This window comes from Numenius arquata, chromosome 6 (assembly GCF_964106895.1).
Source record: "Numenius arquata chromosome 6, bNumArq3.hap1.1, whole genome shotgun sequence".
NCBI classification, from domain to species: domain Eukaryota; kingdom Metazoa; phylum Chordata; class Aves; order Charadriiformes; family Scolopacidae; genus Numenius; species Numenius arquata.
In genome coordinates this window covers 56,305,090-56,328,451 of record NC_133581.1, presented here as the reverse complement: position 1 = coordinate 56,328,451, position 23,362 = coordinate 56,305,090, and the positions used below count along the sequence as shown (strand labels likewise).

Here is a 23,362-nt window from a genome sequence, read left to right as displayed (position 1 = left end):
AGTTTTGGATAATCAAAATTAGTCTTCTGACCACAGTGTACAGCCTGGATTTTAGATTATTTTTTGTTGTTAACTATTAATAGTATAAGAGTTATTAGAAAAAGAAAAATAAATCTGCTGAAGTCTGAAAATAACTGCTATTTTTCCACTACAATGCGTTTGGGAGAACTCATCTTCTTTTTTTTTGCAATACAATGAGGTATATTTCCAGGTGTCAAAGGTTTCTCTTCACTTCCTAGGATAAATTTTAATGTTACAAAAAAAATTTGCTGAAAGTGTGATTATATATCTGTGGACCCTGAAGGACGCTGGCAAGCTACCATTTCAAGACAGAGCAAACTTTCCTTGAAGTTATGGGATTACATTTTTGATTTGCTTTTTACAGAGGGAAGTGCACTATTTCAGGTAAATTTTATTACAGAAAGCAGGAGTGTTCCAATATTTTACTAGTTATACTTTAAGTCACCACAGCAGAGAAAGTCATAGTGCTTCAGAGGAAATTTCATCCTTAACTTGCCTTGTTATGCCCTACTGTATGTTAAGAATTGCTGAGGTCGCTTAGCACTGGCTGATAATGAATTCCATATAAGCTGTAATATTGGGGCACAGCTGGGTGGGTAAGAGTTGAGTTTCAGTCTTTAACTCAGAATTTCCTCGTTTTACTAGTTTCATTTCAAAAGGTAATGCTACTTTAAAGGTGTACGTTTTCTGTTGCTTAGCCATACAATCTAACAGAAAAAAGTCATTTTTACATAGAATCAGCATATGCATAGTAGGTAATGTCTACATTATGTGTATTAGCTATTAGTCATTTAAAATGGTTTGTCTGTTAATAAGAAAGGCCATGTGAGTTAAGGTTTTCAAATGTAGGGTATTTAGCTGTGCTTTTCAGTCGAATAAGTCTGGTTGTATCCTTTCCAGTATTTTAAAAATCTCAGCCACTATATCTTAATGAAATTTTTTCCCTCTTAAATATTTTCCAGTACAAGCACAGGAGGTTGAGTGAACACTCAAAACTAACACTTCTTTCAACAACTCACAATTTGATTTTGGCTATTTTCCACTGAAAATGAATTTGGATTTCTGTATTTGACCATTTGACCATATCTTTCCTTTGGGAGAAAAGATATTTTTGGTTATCTTTCCTACTTTGGCCTTAGGGAGCAAGTGTAATACATATTTCATTGCGGTTTGCAAATTTTTTGTGCTAATTCATTTTAATACTAAAAAAAAAAAAAACAAAAAACAAGAGTACACTAAGCTGTGATGGGACGGATCTCATCAAAGAACTTAAAATGCTAATGAATACTGAAAAGTATTGAACTCAAAAAAATCCTCCCCCAAAATCTTCTTGCCATAAGCCGCAACGATTTTCCTGCCTTCTCAGAAGGAAAAGTGCTGTGTGATCACCACAGGGGACACTGAAATCAAAGCTTTGCTGAGAAAACTATGTAGAAGTACTTGGCTCTTTCTATAGGTATTGTTGAAGAAAAAAGTGACTTTTTCCTGTGGGACATAGATCTTAATTACTTTTTCCTAAACTGGAAGAGTTTTAGAACGAGGCTTACTGTTTGTAATTCAGGTATTGCCCAGTAATGACCAGTGGTAATTATTCTTTTGAAGCCTTCCTGTGGCTTATCAGACACATGACACATGTTTTATTTTACAAAGCTGCATTAAGATTTGCCTTTGTATCTTTCTGAAGTAACAGAGAATACCCTTACTTTTTAAAGATAACGATATTATTCCTCTAATCTGGTATCACTGATACCATAGCAATCTTAACATTAGTTAAAATTAGGTAAAATTTTCATACTTACGTTTGAATTTTCCAAAGGTTCCAATTTGCAGAGAATCAGTAATGGATTTGTAGATCACAGTAATGTCACAGGACACAAGAGTTGCTCTACAGGGTTCGTCTAAAGGTCCATCTAGTCCAGCCGAGAGAGGTCAAGAGAGGATATACATTTTTGTAATAGAAGTTAAACTGAGATAAGAAACTGGACGTTTTTTAAACAGGCCCATATTATACACTGAAATCAGCCAAACCACATTCTCATTTTTCCCTGAATTGAGACTGGATACTGTGGGCTTTATGTAGTATAATCTAATATCTGATTTCTTGTGAAATCTCTTCTAGACATTAGTTTATATTCCTCATCACTTTATCTGTTGTTTCTCTATAAGCTGCTTTGAAGGAAAACATGCAAGACTATCCAAAACTAATGAAAACCAGACTCCTGTTGATGTATTTATTAGGCCATAAGTGACTACCTATATTTAAAATCATAAAAATAACTCCATCATCTCTAACAATACAAAATTATTCCTTATGGTGCCATTTCCAATGGTTTGTCCAGTTTAGATAAGGGGCAAAGAAATTCATAGATTTGTGGGAGGAGGGGATGTTTTTAGTTAGGAAATAGAGATTACAGGAGATTTCAGAAATAAACTATCACTCTGAAAAACAAAGCCCTGGATTTACCACTACTGGTTTCTTCAGATTCTTTCACCAGTATAAGTGCTTTATGCACCAGAAGATATATACGAAAAACACAAGCAGTGTTTAAATTTACCCCATTAATTTTACAGTGGTCACTTCCTAGCTGATCTTACCTTTGTAAGATCATTAAGATCACATCTATTGCATGATCTTTCACACAAAATATTGTGTGATCTTTCAAATACAGCTGTCCCTTTATTATTATCGCTGTCGTCTTAGTTGTGCTCAGAAGTCGTATCCAGGCAGCCAAAGCAAAGTTTCAAGGACAAAATTGTACCTTCGAGGTATCCAGAACGCTGGCAGAGAGGCCAGTGGAGCTGTCCCTGCTCTGGCAGGACTTGGAGATAGGCTTTTCTGCCAGAAGAACATTGGAGCAATTTCTAAAGGATAATAAAAATGTGTGCTGTTTGCAGGTCTGTAACTAAGAGGAAAGGCTGGTACTTTGCGAGGAGCTCGTAGAAGCCCACAGCTGCCAGTTGTATCTGGGACCCCAGAAACACAAGAGCATAACAGGACCTGGAAGCTGGGGGTTGAAGACAGGAAATGCTGTGCATGTGCAATAAGTGGGGAGGACGCCAGCTCAGAGCCTCGTTTCACCTCGCTATGAAACATGCAAGTGTTCTCAGTATTTTCATTCTTGAAATAAAAGGGAACTTGCATAGCATCATAGCTATGAGTATGCATGATGTTTTTCTGACCAGTTTTTAGTGTGGAATGCAAAAATGGTAGTTTTCACTAAATTTTTTGTTGTTGTTTTGAACTCCCCGTACACACACTCACACGCTAATTGATAGAATTAGATTATTAAAAATATTTATGGTTTTAACTTAGTTTCTGCTGGATTTCTTTCTCAAGAAAGCATTATATTATTTGTATGTAATTGCTATGACTAGTTATTTTTGTTTTCATTAACAAAATTACCAGAGTAGATTACCATGAAACAGTTACATGGGTTAATATGAGCTGCTTTTGGTCAAGTTTATTTTTGTTAAATATTCTCTTCTAAAACTACATGTAAAGGAAAACAACTTTCTGACATTATAGTTACTGTATATTTTTCAGATACACATAATGGAAAAATTACCGCAGGAGAAAAAAAATAGAATAGTTCTTCATCAGTAACTGGCGTAATATATCTTTCATTTCTAAAACACTTTATTACACTCTTGGTATATATAATACTGCTTTATACTGATATTTTTGATGGAATTATGTGCTATTTAGCTTGAATATAAAAGCAAGAGATAGAGGAAAGTGATCTATAAAAGAAATAGGAAGTACAGGAAAGATGATCTTTTTCTGATTAGTGTACTTTTATCTGGTCTAAGAATAAGACTTACATTCAGAGAACTGACTGAGAGTACCAGTGAATCACCTAAGCCATTTTGTCATATTTAGGACTTTGCTCTTTCTCTGTTCAGTGATGCAGTTTATTCAGGAAAAATATTTTCAAAAAATTGTAAGCTCGGGGTAAGCCACTCAGGGGAAGTTTTCATCATCATCGAGGCTGAAAGAGTTTAGACCAATTGCTGTAGGAGGATTTAGATAAATTGCTTTTAGCTAACCTACAGGGAGTTGGCAACTGATGATGATCTTACTGGATTCAGATTTTGATCAGAATAGCCAATATGTTCCATCTAAATTCTGCTGTAAATTGCTAAATCTGTTGTTGATCTACCTCTAACTTTTACTGTGAATGTACTCCTTGTTCAGATGTAGGTGTTTGCTTCTTTCTCATCCACTGGTGATGTTTCCTCCGTTTGCCCTACTTACATTTCATAGCAGTTTCTGAGAATTTTTGTCAGAGACGAAGTACAAATTGCTGGATAACCAAACAGGGAGAGGACAGAAGAATGGATTAGGACTGCAATAAGGCAGAGGTCAGATGTGGAATGGACAAATTTATGAATTGCAGTGTTTGATAAATACTTTTGTAAATGTGAGAATTCATCAGTTTGTGTTTGGTAATTTTTTAATTGACTATCATATCTGGTAGTTGATGTTCTAACTTGCATACAAATATTCTCTGCAGAGAATTTTGAGTTTTCAGGTTATCTTTACAATTATTTCCATTATTACTATCCTTTCCTTTCTTCTTCTTAAAAAAACAAACAAAACAAAACAAAAAACATGTTCCTCCAAAACTCAGAGGTAAATAAATTAAAAAGCATCATGAATTCCAACAAAGCGGAATTAATTTAGCTGAATTTTCAATTAATTTTTGGTAATACTTCTCTGCCCATGACTCCGGTTTATTACTTGTGAAGTAAATATGAACTGTATGAAAAATTATGTGATTAGGTGGAAGCAAATCTATGTCTACTATGGAGAACGATTGGAGTAAGTTTTGGTTTTTGCCTGTTCTCTATGTTACTACTTTATTCTATTCTTATATGGTTTTTTCAGTTAAAGAATCATCATACCAATAGTATAATACTTAAAATATGGCCCCTGCACTAGCAAAATTTATATCTTTGGCTTAAAATTATTAGGTTTTTTGTTTTGAAATCTAATATTCGGTTCTTCAACAGCTCATGTGATTTACTGTTAAAATAAGTGACAGAATTATACTCTCAATTTAGTTATTATTCTGTAAGTAACATAAGCAATGCAAAGAATTTGAGCCAAAAAGTTAAATAAATTATATTATCAAGGTCCATTTTGCAGTGCAAAGTTTTGCATGAAATCTAAGCGTCACTAGATAGCACTAACTAGTAGTAACACCTGAATAAATGTTTAAGTTAGCAAATCAAAACCTATTTAAATTATAATGCAGTTATTTTTTATTATAAGCATGTGAACTGTTAAATAATGTATATTTATATAAAGCTTCAGACTATACATTTTTATCAATTTATGCTGCTAGGGGTAACTACAGCTAGAAGTTTCTGGAATCATGGGAATTATTGAAAGTGAAAAAAAGCGATAAATTTTGCTTTCAGTTTTCCAAAGGCTATAAATTTATTTAAAAGTTGTTTTAAATTTAACAGTGCACATTAATTTGTTTTGTTGTTATGCCATATAACATTCTTTACTTTATAGCATCTGAACACCTCAGTAGCCAAGATTATTTGCTTTGGTACTGCATAAGCCCCAATCATGGAGGGAAATGTTAGGAGCTTTATTCAAAACAGAGTAAAAACAAAGTCAAAATATGGCAAAATCCTAGCAAGATGTGAAGAGAAGGAAAATACAGCTAAGACTGCCACTCATTGGCAAGCACTGCAACATGGTATAAAGCCTGGTTCTCTGAGTCAGTGTTTTTCTTTCCCTCTGAACTTTGTGGTTTAGGAACTAGTCAGCAGCATTGTATAAAAGCAGGAAGAAATTCTGGAATTTACGCATGAGAGTATAGTCTTTGCAAACCCAGTGGCAAGAATTTGGTGAGTCTAGTCTGCTCCACATCACATTGCGGTTGACCTACATAGCTGGGATTTAACTGCTGACTATCTACTTGAATCTAGATATGAAAATACTGGTTTCTTCCTTCTAGATTTTAAGACGACTAAAACAATTTCAGTATGAATTGGAAATCTTGCTGCAGTCCAGATCAGTAAATAAAAGGGTTAGAATGCTAGGTAACATTGTGGTGAACAGAATTTAAACATTAAATACCTGGATACTGTAATGTCAGGCATCCACAAGACAACTTTGATGAGATGTTCATCAAGCATTAACAAAAAAATTAACAACTGATAGAGGGAGAGAGAAAAAATATTTATTTGTTTTTTCAGAAAGCACACATATCTCCTTGTTCTCCTGTAGATATTGATTGTGTTAGAAAAGACTATTTAGAGGACTTTTTCAATAGGAAGGGGGGGAGGAAAGCATCTTGTGGACTGAGGATTTTATAAAACTCAGAATAAAATACTGGCTATTATAAAACCAACAAGAACTGTAACTTAGGCATTGGAAAGAGATACATGTGTTTATTTAGAGTCATTGCTCCACAATATCATACGTCACTTGTTAAATGGTAAGTGGTTCAGAGAACTGATGAAAGGACTCAAGCATCTTCTGCATTGTGGGATTTCAGGCTGAGCCTGTTGACAGTTATTGATCAAGGACTGTTATAACCATAAAAAATACTCTCTCTTGTGCTATCAAAATAATAATTTAGGTTTATTCATTTCACGAGTAGTAGTTGTCGTGCTGATTAGTGTGGATAAGTTAAAATGTTTTCATGGGTTTAGATCATGCAGAGTTTTCAATTAAGTTATTGCCTTTTGTACCGACCCCAAAACCTCAATTGGTTTTACATGATTTCCTCTTTTTGAGATCCCAACCATAATCTGAGGTGAATGGTGAGGACACTGATGTTCTCTTCTTAAACAATATCAGGACATATTTGTATCAAACAAAGGTACTGTTCAGTCAAAGGAGGCATAAAAGACCCAGCCCTGCTACTATGACCCAGAAAGGGAGATTGTGAGGTCCCTCATGGTGTGGGAGCTGGAGGTGGGAACTGCGAGAAGAAGCCAAGAGGGCAGGCAGTAGGTGGGTGCCGGGGATGGTCCTGGGTAGGAAGAGATAATCTGGGGGCCAGAGTGCCTCCCACAGCTCTGTAAGTGTTCACAGGGTCAGAGTGCTCAATACCACAGCATTTTGGCCAGAAAGCCAGGAAGCAAGAAAATGAGAGGGGAAGAAAGTTAACCTGATGATCATTTTTAGAGTGATAAAGCTCTTGGTAAATACGTAACATGTTGGAGTGTCCAGTGACTTCTGACGCTTGTTGTACACTAGTAGTGAGGAGCAGGTCGTTCATCCCAGTCCTGGGAAAGCCTCTCTGCCCATATATCCGTTCAGCAAGTCTCTGAACGCTGCCTACAGGTTCTTCTTTTCAGACATCAAAATAATAAATTATTTCAAAAATAAATGCTCTGATTATATTTATAGGAGAATTTATCTTTTTTTGTTCTAGCAAAGCTAGTAACATACAAGGCAGGCATCCAGCTTTCAAAAATGCATGAAATTCAGTGGTTTTATAATGCTTTTAGACAGGAATGGATTTGAAGCAGAGAAAGCCATTATGTATCCCCGGTTGTGTTCATTCCTCTAAACAATCATTAAAAACAGGCCAGGTTGTTTTTTGAAGTGAATGCTTTCACTCGTCTGTATTATTAAGATTACTCATACAGACTGCTGCTGCCTCCAGAAAAAAGAACAAATATTTTTTCAGCTCTTCCCTGAGCTTCTTATAACAAGTGCTCGTGATCAATTAGCTAGTTCATTAAAAAAGTTACGAATTATTTTATTGAGGCAAGCAATTCTGAATCAAAGAACCCAATTCGCAGATCTAGGTTAAAGCACATAATTGGCATTTGTTTTAGGATCGCTGTTAAAGCTATAAAAAAGATTTACTAGGGAAGGAATGGATCCAAAAACCCTAAAGGAAGGAATATGTTATTTGTGTGACTCAGTGTTACAAGCGGACTCATTTAATACTAAGGTCTTATCTACATTAAAACAAAAACTGAAATAAGTGTAAACCTTCTTTGATTTAACTTCTCTAGCAAGATGTTATCCTTCGTCTGATACACATAAATTACATATGGTATTATTGCATTTCTTCTGCTGTGATTTTCAGTACTGCTATCAGAGATGTATTTTTATTAAATCATTTAAATTTAGTTGAGAAGTCGACTCTGTGTTAACTGTAAAACAAAATTATATAAGTATGTTCACCATGTTGTGGAGTTCCACAGCGAGTCCAGGATTAAAGCCCCAGTTCTACAAATGGTTGTGCGTGTGTGAGTTAGTGGGGAACCTTACACACGTGCTAGTGGGACATGCTTGAGCATTTGCAGGGTGAAAGAGAGGGAAGGCACATTATTCAGAGGATCTTTAAGAAACAGTGATGCATTGTTCTGAGTTTACAAACAGACCAAATCTTGAAATTTAAGGAAAGGAGTTTGGGTTAAGAAAAGTTCATTTTTTAAATACTTGGCAGAAGTTATTTACTAGTGAGTTTTTGCAAGATTTCTTTAAGCAAAAGAAAGCAATTTTTGTTTTTTGACTGAGAAGTATAAATAATCAAGTCTTAAATATATTAAAAGGTATATAGAATCTATTTTATGTTATAATTTTGATGGCTTGATTGCCACAATGTAAAAGCTTCTGTAGCTGATATTACTGTTGGACTTTGTGCGATGGCATTGAGGCATTTTTTTCAACTATTAGCCTTCCCAAGGGTTCTTTTCAGACAAAATGTTATGCATCAGCTCTTATTTGAATGTAAGCCTATTGAATAGCATTCTCCTCTCTGCCAACTTGGCAGCAAGTTCTTGTGCTAATAAAAGAGGTTACCCCAGATAGAGATCCCAGATGTGCCTGAACTACTTTTATTAGAACTATGGAGGGGCTCAGTGTTTCCTTCTAACTGTTTTCAAAAAAGGTGTGGGTTTGCCTTCATAATTGCCCAAAGAATTGTATTACATCACTGGAAATTTTTTCCTCAAAGTGAATAAAAATGTTAGATGTGTTAGAACAGAACACGGCTTAGGAAATACTGGTGTTCAAAACAACGAATGCCTTTTGCCACAATACAAACCTTGATTTGACCCTACTGAATTCTGTTGAAAGAGAGAAGAACATTGCTGCTTAACATTGAGTTAAAAATACCTTTGTTTGTTGCATATTGAGATTCAGTATCATGATTAGAATAAGTAAGAATAGATGTTTCTCGGAACAGCAACATACCTGTGGCATATGACATTCTTGACTATGTCAGTTATTCCTTGAAACTGTTGAACACTATTTGTTGTGTAGAATCATTCTTGTACTTAGTGATAAAGCCAACTTAGTGGTTGCCTGATACAGGGCTATTTTAGACGAGAATTGCTAACATCAATATCCTATTTTAAGTGTTATATAGTAATTATCAGTTTAAAAAGAAGTTTTATTGCTAAAAATGGATTCAAAATTTCTCCATGCTGTTTACTTCAGTGTGTTGGCTGTCGTTTCAACACTGCAAGAGATAGGGTAATCTAACTGAGATTCTTAGTAAAATAATATAGTATGTTAAACTCACTGCTGCTATCCATAAATCATAAATAAAAAGATGTTTACAATTTTAAATAGTAATCTTGATTTTCCTTTCCAGGCTACAAGATTCCTGTTGAAATCTTTATTGTTGTCAAAATGTGAATAGAGAAAACAAGGTTTCAATTAAAATAATTCATTGCTTGCTTTTATTGTTCATCTTATTATTAAATTATGAAAAATGAATGGTGCTGTAATTTCTGGTCATGTCGCTGGTTGATTTTTATTGTAATTGCGTCAGATATAAAAAAGAAAGAAACTGCACAGTGGATTCATTTCATAGGGAAACCCATGATAGTATTCCATTTCAGACTTTCAAAAAGAGGGTTTGACTCAAAGACTGCCATTAGTTTCGATGGTCTTTGGATCAGGCACAGGGTTAACAGCTTATTTTTCAAACAACTAGAAAGAGGTGTAAATGTCAAAGGTGATAGCTATACTGTGAGTTCCATAAACTACAAAAAAAGTTACTACTAAAGCTCTATTTTTCCTTAGTTTAACAGCTTCTATGAAAGCGGTGTTAATAAGTATATCAGGAACAGTATATAATAATGAATCAGATATGTAAAGAAACCTTTAAAACTCCTTTTATATAATAATTGGAAAGTTAAAAGTGACTTAAAATCCCTGACTTCTCATGCTGTGATGTAAATTGTATTTTTTTTAGGTTCCAAATTCAAAGAGGGAAAACTGATCCGACCGGTTACAAGAGCCTGGGGGACTGTTTTAGGACTATTTTCCAACGAGAAGGGTAAGACTATATGTTTTTAAAATTGTCAATTTTATGTGACCTTTTTTAATCACCCATTTTCCAGACATTAGATCCTCTTTATATTCCACCCTTTTTTGCAATTGCCAGAATTTGGCAAACATGTAGTCTTACATAATGAGCACAATTTGAAAAGTGTTAGCATCACTTAAACTCACAACAGCAAATTTTGCTGTTAGGATACGCTTAAAGACCAGAATTCACAGCTGTGTAGAGACATCGGGGCAAACACTGCTTCAGTACTGGGTGCAGGATGGCATGTAGTGTAGATGGCAGTATCTAGGCTCTTGTATCTTCTTGTCCTGGTTTTCTGAACTAGCTCAGCCTGAGTGACTACCAGTTCAGCAAACTTAAGAACTTGTTTCCAAGCTCTGATGAACTGGCATTCCCAGTTAGCTGTGTCGGACAATGTTTCCAGGACCTGTGTGAGCAAAATTCCACAGCTTTTCAGTTTGACAGAATATGGAAAATGAATTATGGTCCTTAGTCACCTGAATCATACTGGCTTCAGAGGGTACCACTGCTCCGAGCCTGCGCTCTTCTAAGGGACTTGGGCTCCGATCCAGAAAGGAATTTAAATACACGCTTAATTTTATGAGCAGTCCAGTTAAAGCCAGTGAATGTAATGGGACTGTTCATATGCTTAAAGTTAAGCCTGTTAGCCACAGGAGCTCTTCGGGAGCTACCCTTTAATCAAGGTAACTCTAATTAGTAAATCCCAGTTTTGAGTAGCTGGCAGGCTTTCCATGAGAACTTTGTAAATACAATAGCAACCCATTTTTTATCCATATAGTCATCAAAATGGAACTGTTCTTATGTATACTGGCATAGACACCATGTATGGAGGCAGCATAGGTGCAGTGAGGCACGTTCTTGTGTCCACAAGCTGTAATTAAAAAAGAGAGGTGAGATGAGCAGTGAAAATGAAGAACTAGATCACAGACTCACAGAATCTTCATGGTTGGAAGGGACCTTTGAGATCATTGAGTCCAACCACAAAAAAACCAAACCAAAACAAAACAAAACAAAAAAAACCCCACAAAACACCACACACCACACACACCCACAAACAGACACAAACCAACAATCTCAGGCACTACAGTGTGCCCTGAAGTGCCATGTCTACATGTTTCTTAAAGAGGTTTAGCTAAACTATATAAGAACTTAGATATAGAACTGGGTTGTTTGAATTGCTAAAGTAGGGAGATGTAGCAAAGTTTCATTAAGGTGTTGAGAGAGGAAATTGTCATATCTGCCTTTATCAGTGGTAAATTAATTTTTGATGAAAGACTAATGTTGTGCATTATCACTACAAGGCATTAAAAAGCATAAAAGCTAAAAAGATTTCACAAAAAATGATAATTTGTGGCTTTTGGGGTTTTCTAAACTGACTATATATTAATTTTTATTGCTTCTCAAAAGAAAACTGTGCTTTCATAATAGGAAAATATTAATATGTGCAACTATGTCAATCTAATTTTAAATACAGAACTAGTTTCAATATTTAAGTCAGTGAGCATGAAAATACTATTTATCTCATCCAAACTCACTGGTATTTTTATTTTGTTGAACTAGTCACAAAGTGTAAAATTAAGAATGGGTAGACGTATCTGGAGAATGAGTCTAAATCAAGAGACAGCTTCCAAGTTAATTGATTTTAGGGTTTTATTTTATTACCTACGTTATTATATTGTGTACCTGGATATTTGTACAATCCACATGTATAAAATACTAGCAGGACACTGCAATCTACAATGTACGATACGAAATACAGTTCCCTTACTATTTGTGGGAGAGGGAGAAGGAAACAAATACTCTGTGTTTCAATTGGTTTATGTGCTGTGCTTTTCAAATCCTTCTGAGAGACATAGCTACCATTTATTCTATGGATTTGACTTCGTTACTGTTTTCCCACCGTTCAGACAAACTGCTGCCTAACACACATAAACTGTGTGACTGTGGAGAAACAATGAAGGGCCTGAGCACAGTCGTCATCTGTGAATGAACTTCAGAAAGGAAAGATGAAGATTGTTGGGTTGTTTTGTTTGTTTGTTTGTTTTCTGTAGAATGCTCCTGCCCCAGTACTGGAACCAAACCAGAGCATTTTTGAATGTTTATATAGGCAAGACTCTCTAAGCAGGAAGAGAAGATGATTACATGAAATTACTATAGATTTAAATCACAGTTTAGCGGTGGATTACACTAAATTTCTGTTGGGCTAGAGCACTAAGAAAAAGGGACATGAAGAATCTCGGATACAATATAATCTTAAATTTTGGCTAAAAATAAAAAAAGTAATCAACTAATTCTGAAAAACCTCTTTGTCTTCATGAGTCTTGCATTCCCATCTGTACAAGTTGTCCAGTTTCTGGAGCATGGTAATTATGACACTTGTGAGGGAGTGAGAGAGGTGACTTTGAAGTATTTTAGTTAGTGGAAACCTTGAATCTTGATAACCCCCTCCTTGGGTGACCACAAAAATACGCAGAAGAGAGCACCAAGAGAGAGCTTCACGTTTAGATACCAAGCAAATAAAAACAATTTATGAGGTGTTCAGATTCGGGTGTGTAAATCTGGGAGAAGGGTATAAGAAATTCATTCATGCCCCATGTTTATTTCATACTGGCAATATGAAATACCCCCATCAGTGTGTGGCATTTTTATATTCATTTTCTGAAATATCTAATTTAGTGTACACTGACTATAAAGAGTCTAAGCATCTCTCTCCAGCACTCAGAATTCCCTACTGACATATGTGATTTTATGTTGACTACAGAACAAACTAATTAAATAAAGGAGCATAGTGGGAAAAGAAATGTTACTAATGGCCTGCTCCTGAACGTTTATATTTGGGAATAGTGCTTATGCTCATTTGTACTTATATTTTCAATAGTAGCAACTACATTGAGCTAGAATTTCAGAGTCCAGTTCAGACAAGACACTTCCTAAAGCCTTAATTTTTTGACCTTGTTATGTTGATGAACATAAGTATGCAGAACTAGCCTAGGAAGTACTTTTACAAACAGATATGCATCTGTTTCATTTGCTGCAATGCCTCTTCCTGAAAATTAACCAGCATTATGTTATTACAGTATCACAGTAGCAATCTGCTGGTTTCATGGAAAGCTTCTTCAGGACAACTAATGGCCAGGATCTCTTTAACCACGCCTCTGATTTTTTTCCTCATTATAATGAAAAGGACAGAGGAAATATCTCCAGTCTAACCACTAATATAACACTGTCCTTTTCAAAGAATCTGAAGAATCCTTTATTTTCACAAAATACTAGACATTTCTTAATCAAAAACAAACAAAAAAACAAACACAAAAACCCCAAACAAACAAAACAAAACAAAATAAAAAAACCACAAAAAAAAAGCCCTACAAAAGCTCCTTTCCCCCAAACTTTGAGCAGCTCTTTAGATGGAAATAAATTTTCTCCATGGGGAATTAAATTCTTCAAAGGAGGATCCATCCCTTGAACTCTTTTCTTGTATTACAAGAAAATGGGAGCCACAAAACATAAAATTTGATTGAGACTCACTAAAGGAAGGCTCAGTCAAGCAGAGCATTAAAGGTTACATAGCTTTCTATTAAAGGGAGGCAGGAGTATTAACTTCAGGGCTTTTGGGAACTTGTGTTGGGAGCATCCAGTTGCTGCCAATTGCATGGGGGCTGCAGCGATGTGAATCCTCTCAGGTGGTGAGCAATCTCTGCTCAGCTGGATTCACAAGGAGCCGTGCATCCGAGCTTCTCTGGTTTCGCTTATGAGATGGTGCATGAATTGACAGATCTTTGACAGCAGAGGTAAACCCACCAGGACTATATCTGTTTATTGAGGAGTGACAGCTTTATAGCCAACATAAAAATAATCTGATGTTTATTGGGGAAAATGTTTGGATACGGGATTAACTGAAACCATTAATAGAGAAAACTTTTCATTGTTCTCAGATCCTACAAATAAGAAGTTAGGTTATGTTAAATGACCGATTTTTGTATCATCATCATCTTTACTGCATTTGTGTTCACTCGCTTTTTCTTGGACAGTGACTTAAGGTTGAATATGAAATGTAAGAATAAACCAACAGTCTAACTGAATGTATATGTTGCATTTATATTAAAGACACATGGTGTTGTGTCTCATATTAAGAATGGAAAATTATGCCCATCTGCACTGTCTTAATTTGCAGTTACAGCATTATAATGATGTATGCTGTTATTTCTAGTCTGTAAACAACTTTGTTCTTATAAACTTAGATTTTCATGGGCTCATAATTTTAACAGTAAATGTTCTGGGTTACAGTTGGCTTTTTTGGTAGGCACTCAGTCAAGAAACCTGTTCCTTTCTCTTTCATTGGTTAAATTGCCTGAAATAGAAAGGGTAGTAGCGTCCTGTTTCCAGTTTTATAACTCAGCAATTGAATAAGCTACAGTTTAAAGTGCTGTTAGCCTTTCTTAGAACTAGATGGTCCTGGGAAAGTGCAAAACACAATTGTCATTGATCATTTGAGACTTCATTACTTCTACTGAGTTATTTAATTATTTCTGTTTAATTTGGTTTGGGAAGGAGCAATTACCTCCATGTTTACACAGCCCAATAGCTTTATAACTATTCCTGTCTTGTTCTCAGCACCACCTTACCACTCTCTTATACCTATAATTGTCTGTATGACCACACACCTTTCTTTTTCTTAATAAGCAACACCCTGACTCATACATCAGTGGGATTAGGTTATAAAGCTGCACAAAACTTGCCAGCTATGGGTGGAGTGGATGGGACAACAGCCAAGACTAAGCAGGAGCTGGATGAGCGCGGAGTTGTCAGCAAACATGCAGAAGCTGGAGGGTTCCTGGTTTCTGTGATATCACTGATCATTCATCAATCAAGGAATTTGCTAGCACTCTCCTTTGTCCTGCCTCTAGCCATAGGCTGTTTGTGGTGGTAACAAGTGCTTGAGAGACTACAGCAGTGCTCTTGAGGCTTGGCTCTCCCAGCTGGCTGCAGATGATACTCTCCTGCTGCTAATTGCCAACAGGTCAGGGAAGGAGACTTGCAGGATTGCCAGCCCTGCAGGCAAGCACTGGCCTCTGGCACTCACCAGCAATCATCACCGCCCTTTCCTGGGGCCCAGCTGGATGTGTGCTCTTCCAACTGGGCTGAGGAGACCTAGCAGAAGGCTGCCAAATAAGTTTTATACAAGATACAAATACTTGGCTACTCTGTGTCTGAATCCTTCAATGAAATTGCTGACCAGGGAAGTGTGACATGGTCAGTCATGCCAAAAATCCCTTTTCCCAGTGAGCAGTTATAAAGCGGAGATTCATTTCCACTTACTGGAGGCATAAATTCCTGTGGTATCAAAAGACCAGGCTCTAGGCTCTGCTTCAAGTGCTCTGAGGCAAGCAGAAGTGGTAGATTAAGGTGTTATTTCCCTCCACAGCTATCTGCCCCACTCTTTGGTTTCTTGTTAGCACTTCATACCAGGAGGACCAAAGTAAACTTGGATCCATGCTTGCTTGCTACCTTCAAGAATCTTGTTCCTCAGTAAAGACTCACCTGCACTGCCAGTTTCAGAGACTGTGATCTTGCAAACTGACATACAGGCACCTTTTCTCTTCTGCACCCACTACAGGAACAGTAACTTTCACCTGAACACTGAGGAAGGTCTGCTAGCACTTGTACTTTAGAAATATCTATACATAGACCCATCTCCTTTCTAGTCTTACAGGCCTGCCTCACCACTTACAAACTCATAATGCTTGTACAAGCCTTGCTTGTACAAGAGCAAGTACCTGAGACTTGTACATGAGACTGAAGATGCAAAAAAGGGCACAACGGTACCAAAATGTCTATCTGCATCTATCCTGGTGAATCCCCATAGTCTGTAGTATATTGCTAATTTTTCTTCTCTTTATCTCACACGTTGCAGAATCATTCTGTGGATCACATTATGCTACATTGGCATCTTCCTGCCATACTATTGTGTCTATTGCAGACTTCACTAAAAACCTGTGATTTAGAGTATCAGAAATAATTATCACATTCCTGTATGAAATAGTATCACCTGAAAGATAAGGTGTCGATTAAGCTTTATAACACCTTGCTGAATTAGGAACTGCAACTGAATTTGTGAAGGACAGTGTATTGGCTTAAACTGTGAACCTGTGTCAAATCTGATGGCTTTTGTGGATAAAATTAGTGTCTTAGAGCTGAATTTTTGAATCCTTGTGCTTGCTTTGCATATGTTTAAAGAAGAAATGCTCAGTGTTAGAAAAGCTAGTATTTGCATATTTTCAAGAAGCATGAGCCTGCAAAATTTAGGTAGGGAGGTAACAAGTTCTTGTAATACATAATTAAAATTATCAACTGTTTAATCTGTCCACTTACTTTCGGAAGTAAGCAATTCAGTTTGCTTTGCCATTTTTTCTGTTGGTGGAGACCTGGCTTTTACAGCTCCTCTGCAGGCAAACCTGCAGAGCAAACCTACGGAGGAGGCACTCAGCAAGTGCCCTCATGCCTGTGTAGTTTGGAAGACAGAATTCATGTGGCCCTGTGGGGAATGGGGCTCACAGATCTGCAGTGAAAGGAATAAAAAAAGATACCTTAGCATTGACTTTAAGGTGTCACACAATATAAGAATTTCAGAATTTCTTCTGGGTAATTAGCAGGAGTTCCTTCTTCATAATGCATGACATATATACGCAGAGTAACAGATCTGCTTTCCCAATTACTGTTCTTGTGCCACTTACTCTCATTTTACCCCATGTCCTACTCTGACCTACGTGCAATAGCTGGTCTTACTGTTTTCAGTTTCATTTAGTTATCCATAGTTTGTTTGGACTTGTGTCTTAAAACCATCATTTTTGTTCTTACTTTGAATGCGTGCTAAGCCATAAAATTTAAATTATGGTACAGCCTTGAGTAAAAACATCATTAAGAGTGCTTTCAAGGTTAGAGAAGAGGAAGGAAGAAAATTTGACTGACAGAATTTTCCTGATAATTTACTTTAAGATTGTCATATATATTATGCTCACAAGGTTTTAGATCAAATATGGTCACAAAGGAGACATCTTTTGTGTATCTATATGAAGGTGGTGTGCATTCTGCTTTCTTTTGGAAATAAACATTCACATTTGATAATTCAATTTTGTCTCATTTCCCAATAAAGACAGCAAAAATATCAGGAAATTCTGATGCCTGATTATGTTTTAAAATGCATGTACGTATGTGTGTATGCATGCCTATTTATAAAATGTTCATGCATTCTCTTAGTCTCTAAGTAGATAAAAATTAACCACTTCATAATCCAGTGAAGTTTTGCCAACAATCCTAAGTGACCAGATGCTTTTGCAACACTAGTCGGTTGTGAAACAAAGATGATATTTGTTCTTTTAACCTATAGGTCTCTAAATTCTTCACAGAAGAAGTACCATTATCTCAACTGTTCAGATGGGGATACTGAGGTATAAAGTGCCAGGGAGTCGAGTAGATCAGGACAGGGGCTTGCACACAGGTGGTTCTCGTGGAACAGCCTGATACCATGTTGTTTGATTGCCCCATGGTAGCACGTTAATATCAAAGCTCTGAGGAACATGCATGTTGGACATAAAACTGCATTTTTTGGTATAAGCTCCTAATTCAGAAGGGGTCTGAGGACTTATTCGGCAATCCATTTTGTGAAATAGCTTGTCTGAGGGCATACATGGAGTTAGTGGCAGTTTTAAGCCTGAAGCTGCGTATCCTGACTGCAAGGCTAGTGCCCCGTTCAGTGGACTGCCCTGTCTCCAGATAGTCAGCAGTATTTACAGTGATATTACTGTCATGAGGTTTTCATCATCCCCTTCAGGCAGGAATTCTCTGTTCCTGACTAGAGGTTCCCTACCCCCATCTTCATATGTTAACACTTGAAAACATAAGAAATGGCTCTGGAATGTGAAAAACCTCTATTCCTTGTTTTATGTGTATAGATCTCTGAAGTACAATGAGATTGTACTGGTGTAACTAAGGGCAGTGTTTTGCTAACCATGTATTTTTATCACCGATTGACACACATTTTACTTGCAAAATTTGATCTGATATATATGGCAACACAGTAAACAAAGACACTTTTAGAGAATCACTTCTGAGAATCATATGCTTTAAAGATAAAACATATGCATATTTATTTCCCATAGGAACACAACACAATAAAGTAATGTAAATCTTATAAGCACCTTAGAAGTAAACAGGCCAGACCTTAACTGGCATTAGTTGTTAATGTTTGCTAATGCCACTGGAGGTACGCCCGTTTACAGTGACTAATTTTTCTGTATTTTTCAAAGGTCCAAGTTGTGGTTTTTTTAAGTTTCAAATATTTTCATAATCAGAATGTTTTAATCTTAAAGTTATGATTTCTTGATTGTCTCTATTTCCTACTAGTATAACATAAATAGAACTCATTATGGTATTAGTATCCATAGCAATAGCTCCTACAGGCCTCAGTTTGGAGTCAGATGACTGCATTATAAGATGCTTACAGTAGTAAGAAGATACTTACAAGTGTTGTTTACAATCCATTTTTATCTATCTACTCTAGTTAGCAAATGATCAGCAAAACTTAAAATTTTAGTCCTTATGATTTTAAAATTCGAGGATATTTATCCTTTCACCACATTATGTTTCTGTTGGTTTCAAACATCTTGTTTAAGTAGATCAATGTAATAATTATGCTTCTGAAAAAACTTATTTTAGTCTAGTGTATGGAAAATATCATACTACGCAGTATCATCGAATTTCCGTAATGCGTTTATGTTTTCTGAATGTGAAGAACACATCTGCGAGATTTGGTAGCCCAAGATAATGGCCATGAATTTCTACTGCTTCAGTAACTGGCTCAGCGTGAGGGGCTGCAGTATTTCACAGTGGTGACAGCGACATTCCCCTGTGCTCCAAGCAAAGGTTTGCACCCGGGACCCTGACGGGGACATTTCTGCCCGGCACCATTCTCCCAGCTTCGGGCACCGATGTGGTGCTGCAGCTGAGCCCTGAAACCTGTGCCTTCGGGTGCAGCCCCCGCGGTGTGGAGCGGCGTGGAGCGGAGGGTGCTCCACAGGCAGCCGAGCTGCTGAGCCGAGAGCCACCTAGAGTTAGAAAGCTGGGAAGGGCTCGCACACGGTGTGCCGTACATGTTGTCCTTTTCCAGGGCTTCCTTGGCTCACCCAGGGCTGTATGAAAATTTTCAGCTCGTGAGAACCTTTTGGGTCTGGAATCAAAACCACTCTGAGATTAGTCATGGCCAAGGCTGCATATCCTCTGAGCAATGAATTAGCACGAATTAGCCTGTTAAGGCTAAGTGGGTAAATTAAGCTTAAGTCATACTTTTGGATCATGCCGCTTTTTGGGGATCTGTCCCTACACAACTTGCTTGTTCTGAAATGGTATATATGTATAGTGCCATCAGAGTCTCCTGAATTGAAACCTGTATTTAGAAGGTGAGACACTGATTCTAGCCCTGATGGAGGGGCAGGGGGTCTCTCAAATCTGAGCCGGTGCAAAGCGGTCATGCTCAACCGCAGGCAGATAAAAGGATCTGAAACCTGACTGAAACCTATTTCTTATCAAAGGTAATAGCTCTGAAGTCTGCTGATGACATTGTCAAGTCAGCTGTCGGAATTAACTATTTGTCTGTTATGTAAATCTAGTCGTTAACATTTGACATTGCATAAACACAATAGTGGATGCATCATGGGATGCAAAATTAATTGCAGTTATGTGTTGTGTAACTTTAAAAGGCAAATTGTTATTCACTTCTCTGTAATTTGGGCTTCTAGTAGCCATTAATTGTTAACCTATTCTTTAGAAGAAAAATTCCACTGTATCAAGAGAAAAAGCAGTGACCAGAGAACAGATAAATCACTTTTATGTCCTTAGAACAGCTGACTTTACACTTTTATTACATTGTTTGAAAAAGCATCTTTTCATCTGGAAGGAATCAGTTTAAAATGTGATTGTCAACACAACGAAACCAGCTTTCTGTTTAAAATGGCTGCTCATGAAGCTTAAAACTGCAGTTTTGCCAGGATTTTCTTTACAGACGTTAGTTACTAGAACCAAGAGATTTTAGATGGGATGTTCACAGGAAATACCTGGCAGACAGCGTAAAATGCAAAGTAAAGCATTTTTGTTTAAGTTGTAGGAAGCATGCACATGAAAACGAACACTGGTGTTTTAGGTCGAAAGCTTTCTTTTTAAAATAGAAGTTTATAAGTTGTAGTTTGAAGCTGGGAAGAGAAAAAATCCTCATTAATATTTTCATGTCTTGACCTAAGTAATCAGAAAACATACATTTAGCATATTTATTAGACTATATTTCATACCTACCTATAACGACACTATTATACCTCTCTCTGATCTGCATGTCTTTACCTCATCTACTTTCACATTCTTCACTGGTTACATCTGAAAAAACAGCTTTGTCTCTTTTATGCCAATCCTTTTCATTACTATAGTCCACAGTTGTTTATTTATATATAATTCTACTTGATTTGAACCCCTAAAATTTTTAAATATCTGAAAAATGCAGATGAAGATCCTATGCAAAATAAAGTATTGCGTTCAGTGATAAAATATTTTCACTACAAAAATAATTAAGCTTTACATTTGCTCATTATTTTAACCGTAAAGTACAAAGATATAGTAAGACTACATCTACCTATTAGAATAGGTAGAATTTTTTCAATACTCATCATTTTCTTCTTTTGAGGGTAGGTTAGTTATATATCACTTATAATATTTTTACTAACAACTTTATATCATGCCATAATCTGAAAATATTTTTTCCCAATAAATTAATTTTGTTTCTTTATTAATGTTGAAAGATGAATTGCATTATATGAGAAACTTCTGAAATACATGTTTTTTAGAAAGATAATCTTTCCCTGACAGGCTTCTTTTTGTTGAGTCGTAGAGCTGCCATTGCAGCAGTAACTGCTAGGTGTGCTGAGCATTCAACTCTAACACCATTACCAACCCCTCTTCCCTTTGCTTTATTCTTTATCCAAGTTTAAACCTTCTTGTATATCATGCTTCACGTTATGGAAGAAAATTAGTCAACTAAATGTTGAGAATATCTGTGTTTGACCATGGAGGACAGACTATTCATCTAAAGCAATGCACCAACTTGAAATTAAAAAGCAATGTAAAAAGCTATGAATATTTGACAGTTATGTAGATTTTCCATGGAATGCATCTTAAATAAAATAAGGTACAATGAAGAATTAGCATCGAGTATGGCAATATTTTAGAAGAGTATATTTCTGTTTAATGTTAACTCATATTTCAGGGCACATTGCATTCCATATGACTCTTAGAATCAAACTGTGAAAAATAGTTTAGTTTGCCTGTTGTATTATTTGCCTCTTCAAAGAGAATAAAATTCTAAATACATATGAGAGTGAGTTTTTGGTTTTCACATTATTTGCTTATGCAACTTTACTTATGGTCTGCCATGGTTTTTTACCCTAAAAATAACAATGCTAACTTTAATGCAATAAAAATAATTTTTTTTTTAATTATAAAAATGTTTACATCGAGTGTAACGTGTGTAACACACCGCGTCTCCTTACAGGAATGCATGCATAGAAGCACAGATAAGCTGTACCGTTGCATTCTGTCTATCCAGCGTAGAAAGCTTCTTTCACAGGAAGCCAGCAGGCACTTCACAGTCAAGTTCTGAAGCTTTGGTGTAGCACATGGGGCAGTAACTCTGACTGAAGGACTGGCTCCACTTATGAATACAAGATCAATTCCCATGCTTTTTTTTTTTACAGCTTGCCTTCAATGTTTATATATTTTTGCGTATTTTGGCTTTGCCTGAACTTGCATATACACTGTTTTGAAGCTGACTATCATGCACTGGGTGTCTCAAGTACAGAATGATTTCTTAGGCTTTATTTTAATCTGATAAATGGAATTTTCCATAATAAGCAAACACCTCTGCATCATAGGAATTTGGTAGCCAAACCCAAAACATCTATTACCTTGTTCTTCGTAGCAGTTGAACTCTATGACAGGGACAAATACTTTTACACTCCTGATACCTCCTAATCTGGGTAGGGGCTCAGATTACTTACAGTTAAAACATTTCTTAATAAAACTCATTTTTTCATGATTTGAATCCCACATAAAATAACTTTATATCCTGACATAACAAAGGTCATTTTGATCAATATACCTTCTTTTATTTGCAAAACCCCATTTTATAACAAATTAAATATTCCACTGGTGTCTTAAAATAAAAATCTAAATTCAGATAATTTTCTGTATGAAATGCTTTATAATATCAAAAAAATGTGTTAGATATTTTAAGATCTCATTTTTCACACCACTTTTATTTGGAAATATCATCTATCTCTGGTATGAATTACCATTTGGTATATAGGTAATATTTATTCATTTGCCACCATGATTTAGAAGAATCCATTTTGTGGATAAAAGTAAAGTACTAACTAATTAGGATTTGAGCCTTTGTTTTAATATATTCTCTCATAATATGCCACTACCTTTGAAAACACAAAATAGTACACTTGCATAATATTCAGACTTCTCTATGTTTATTGGGTCACAACATATTTAAGTATTTAATCTCAATTTTTTGATCTTTTCTTAATAAATGGGTAATTTAATTAAAATACTGAAACTAATTTAGGTTTTCTTTAGGAAGCATGTAAGAGGCAAACCAAATTTTTCAGTTACATTTTAAAAATTCCTGTGCAAATGAAATATGTTGTAACAATTTTGAGAAAAATAAAATGTCTCCATCAGTTTTTCTACAGCTTATGTTAATAATTGCAAATAATTAATAATTTTTCAAAGCTGTAATATTACAACAAGAAAAATAACAGGATGTTTTTGTACAAATAGCAATTTTCTTGGGCTTTCTCCAAAATTTTACTATAGTAATTTTATCTAGTGTTACAGAAAGAAAAAGGGGAAGAGGTATTTTAATGTATTCCTGGAAAAAGTTATATTGGTGTAAAAGGTGAAAAATTTACTAGTGAGCAGTTTAATAT

General features: G+C 36.0%; 1 protein-coding gene across 1 annotated transcript in view; it reads left to right on the top strand.

The window, feature by feature from the left end:
- SLC25A21 (solute carrier family 25 member 21) overlaps positions 1-23,362 on the top strand; it is a 258,464-nt gene that overhangs the window by 184,794 nt on the left and 50,308 nt on the right. The window contains exon 3 of the mRNA XM_074149662.1: positions 10,212-10,295. Coding sequence (XP_074005763.1) covers positions 10,212-10,295 — 84 coding nt within the window. The remainder of the gene's footprint in view (positions 1-10,211; positions 10,296-23,362) is intronic.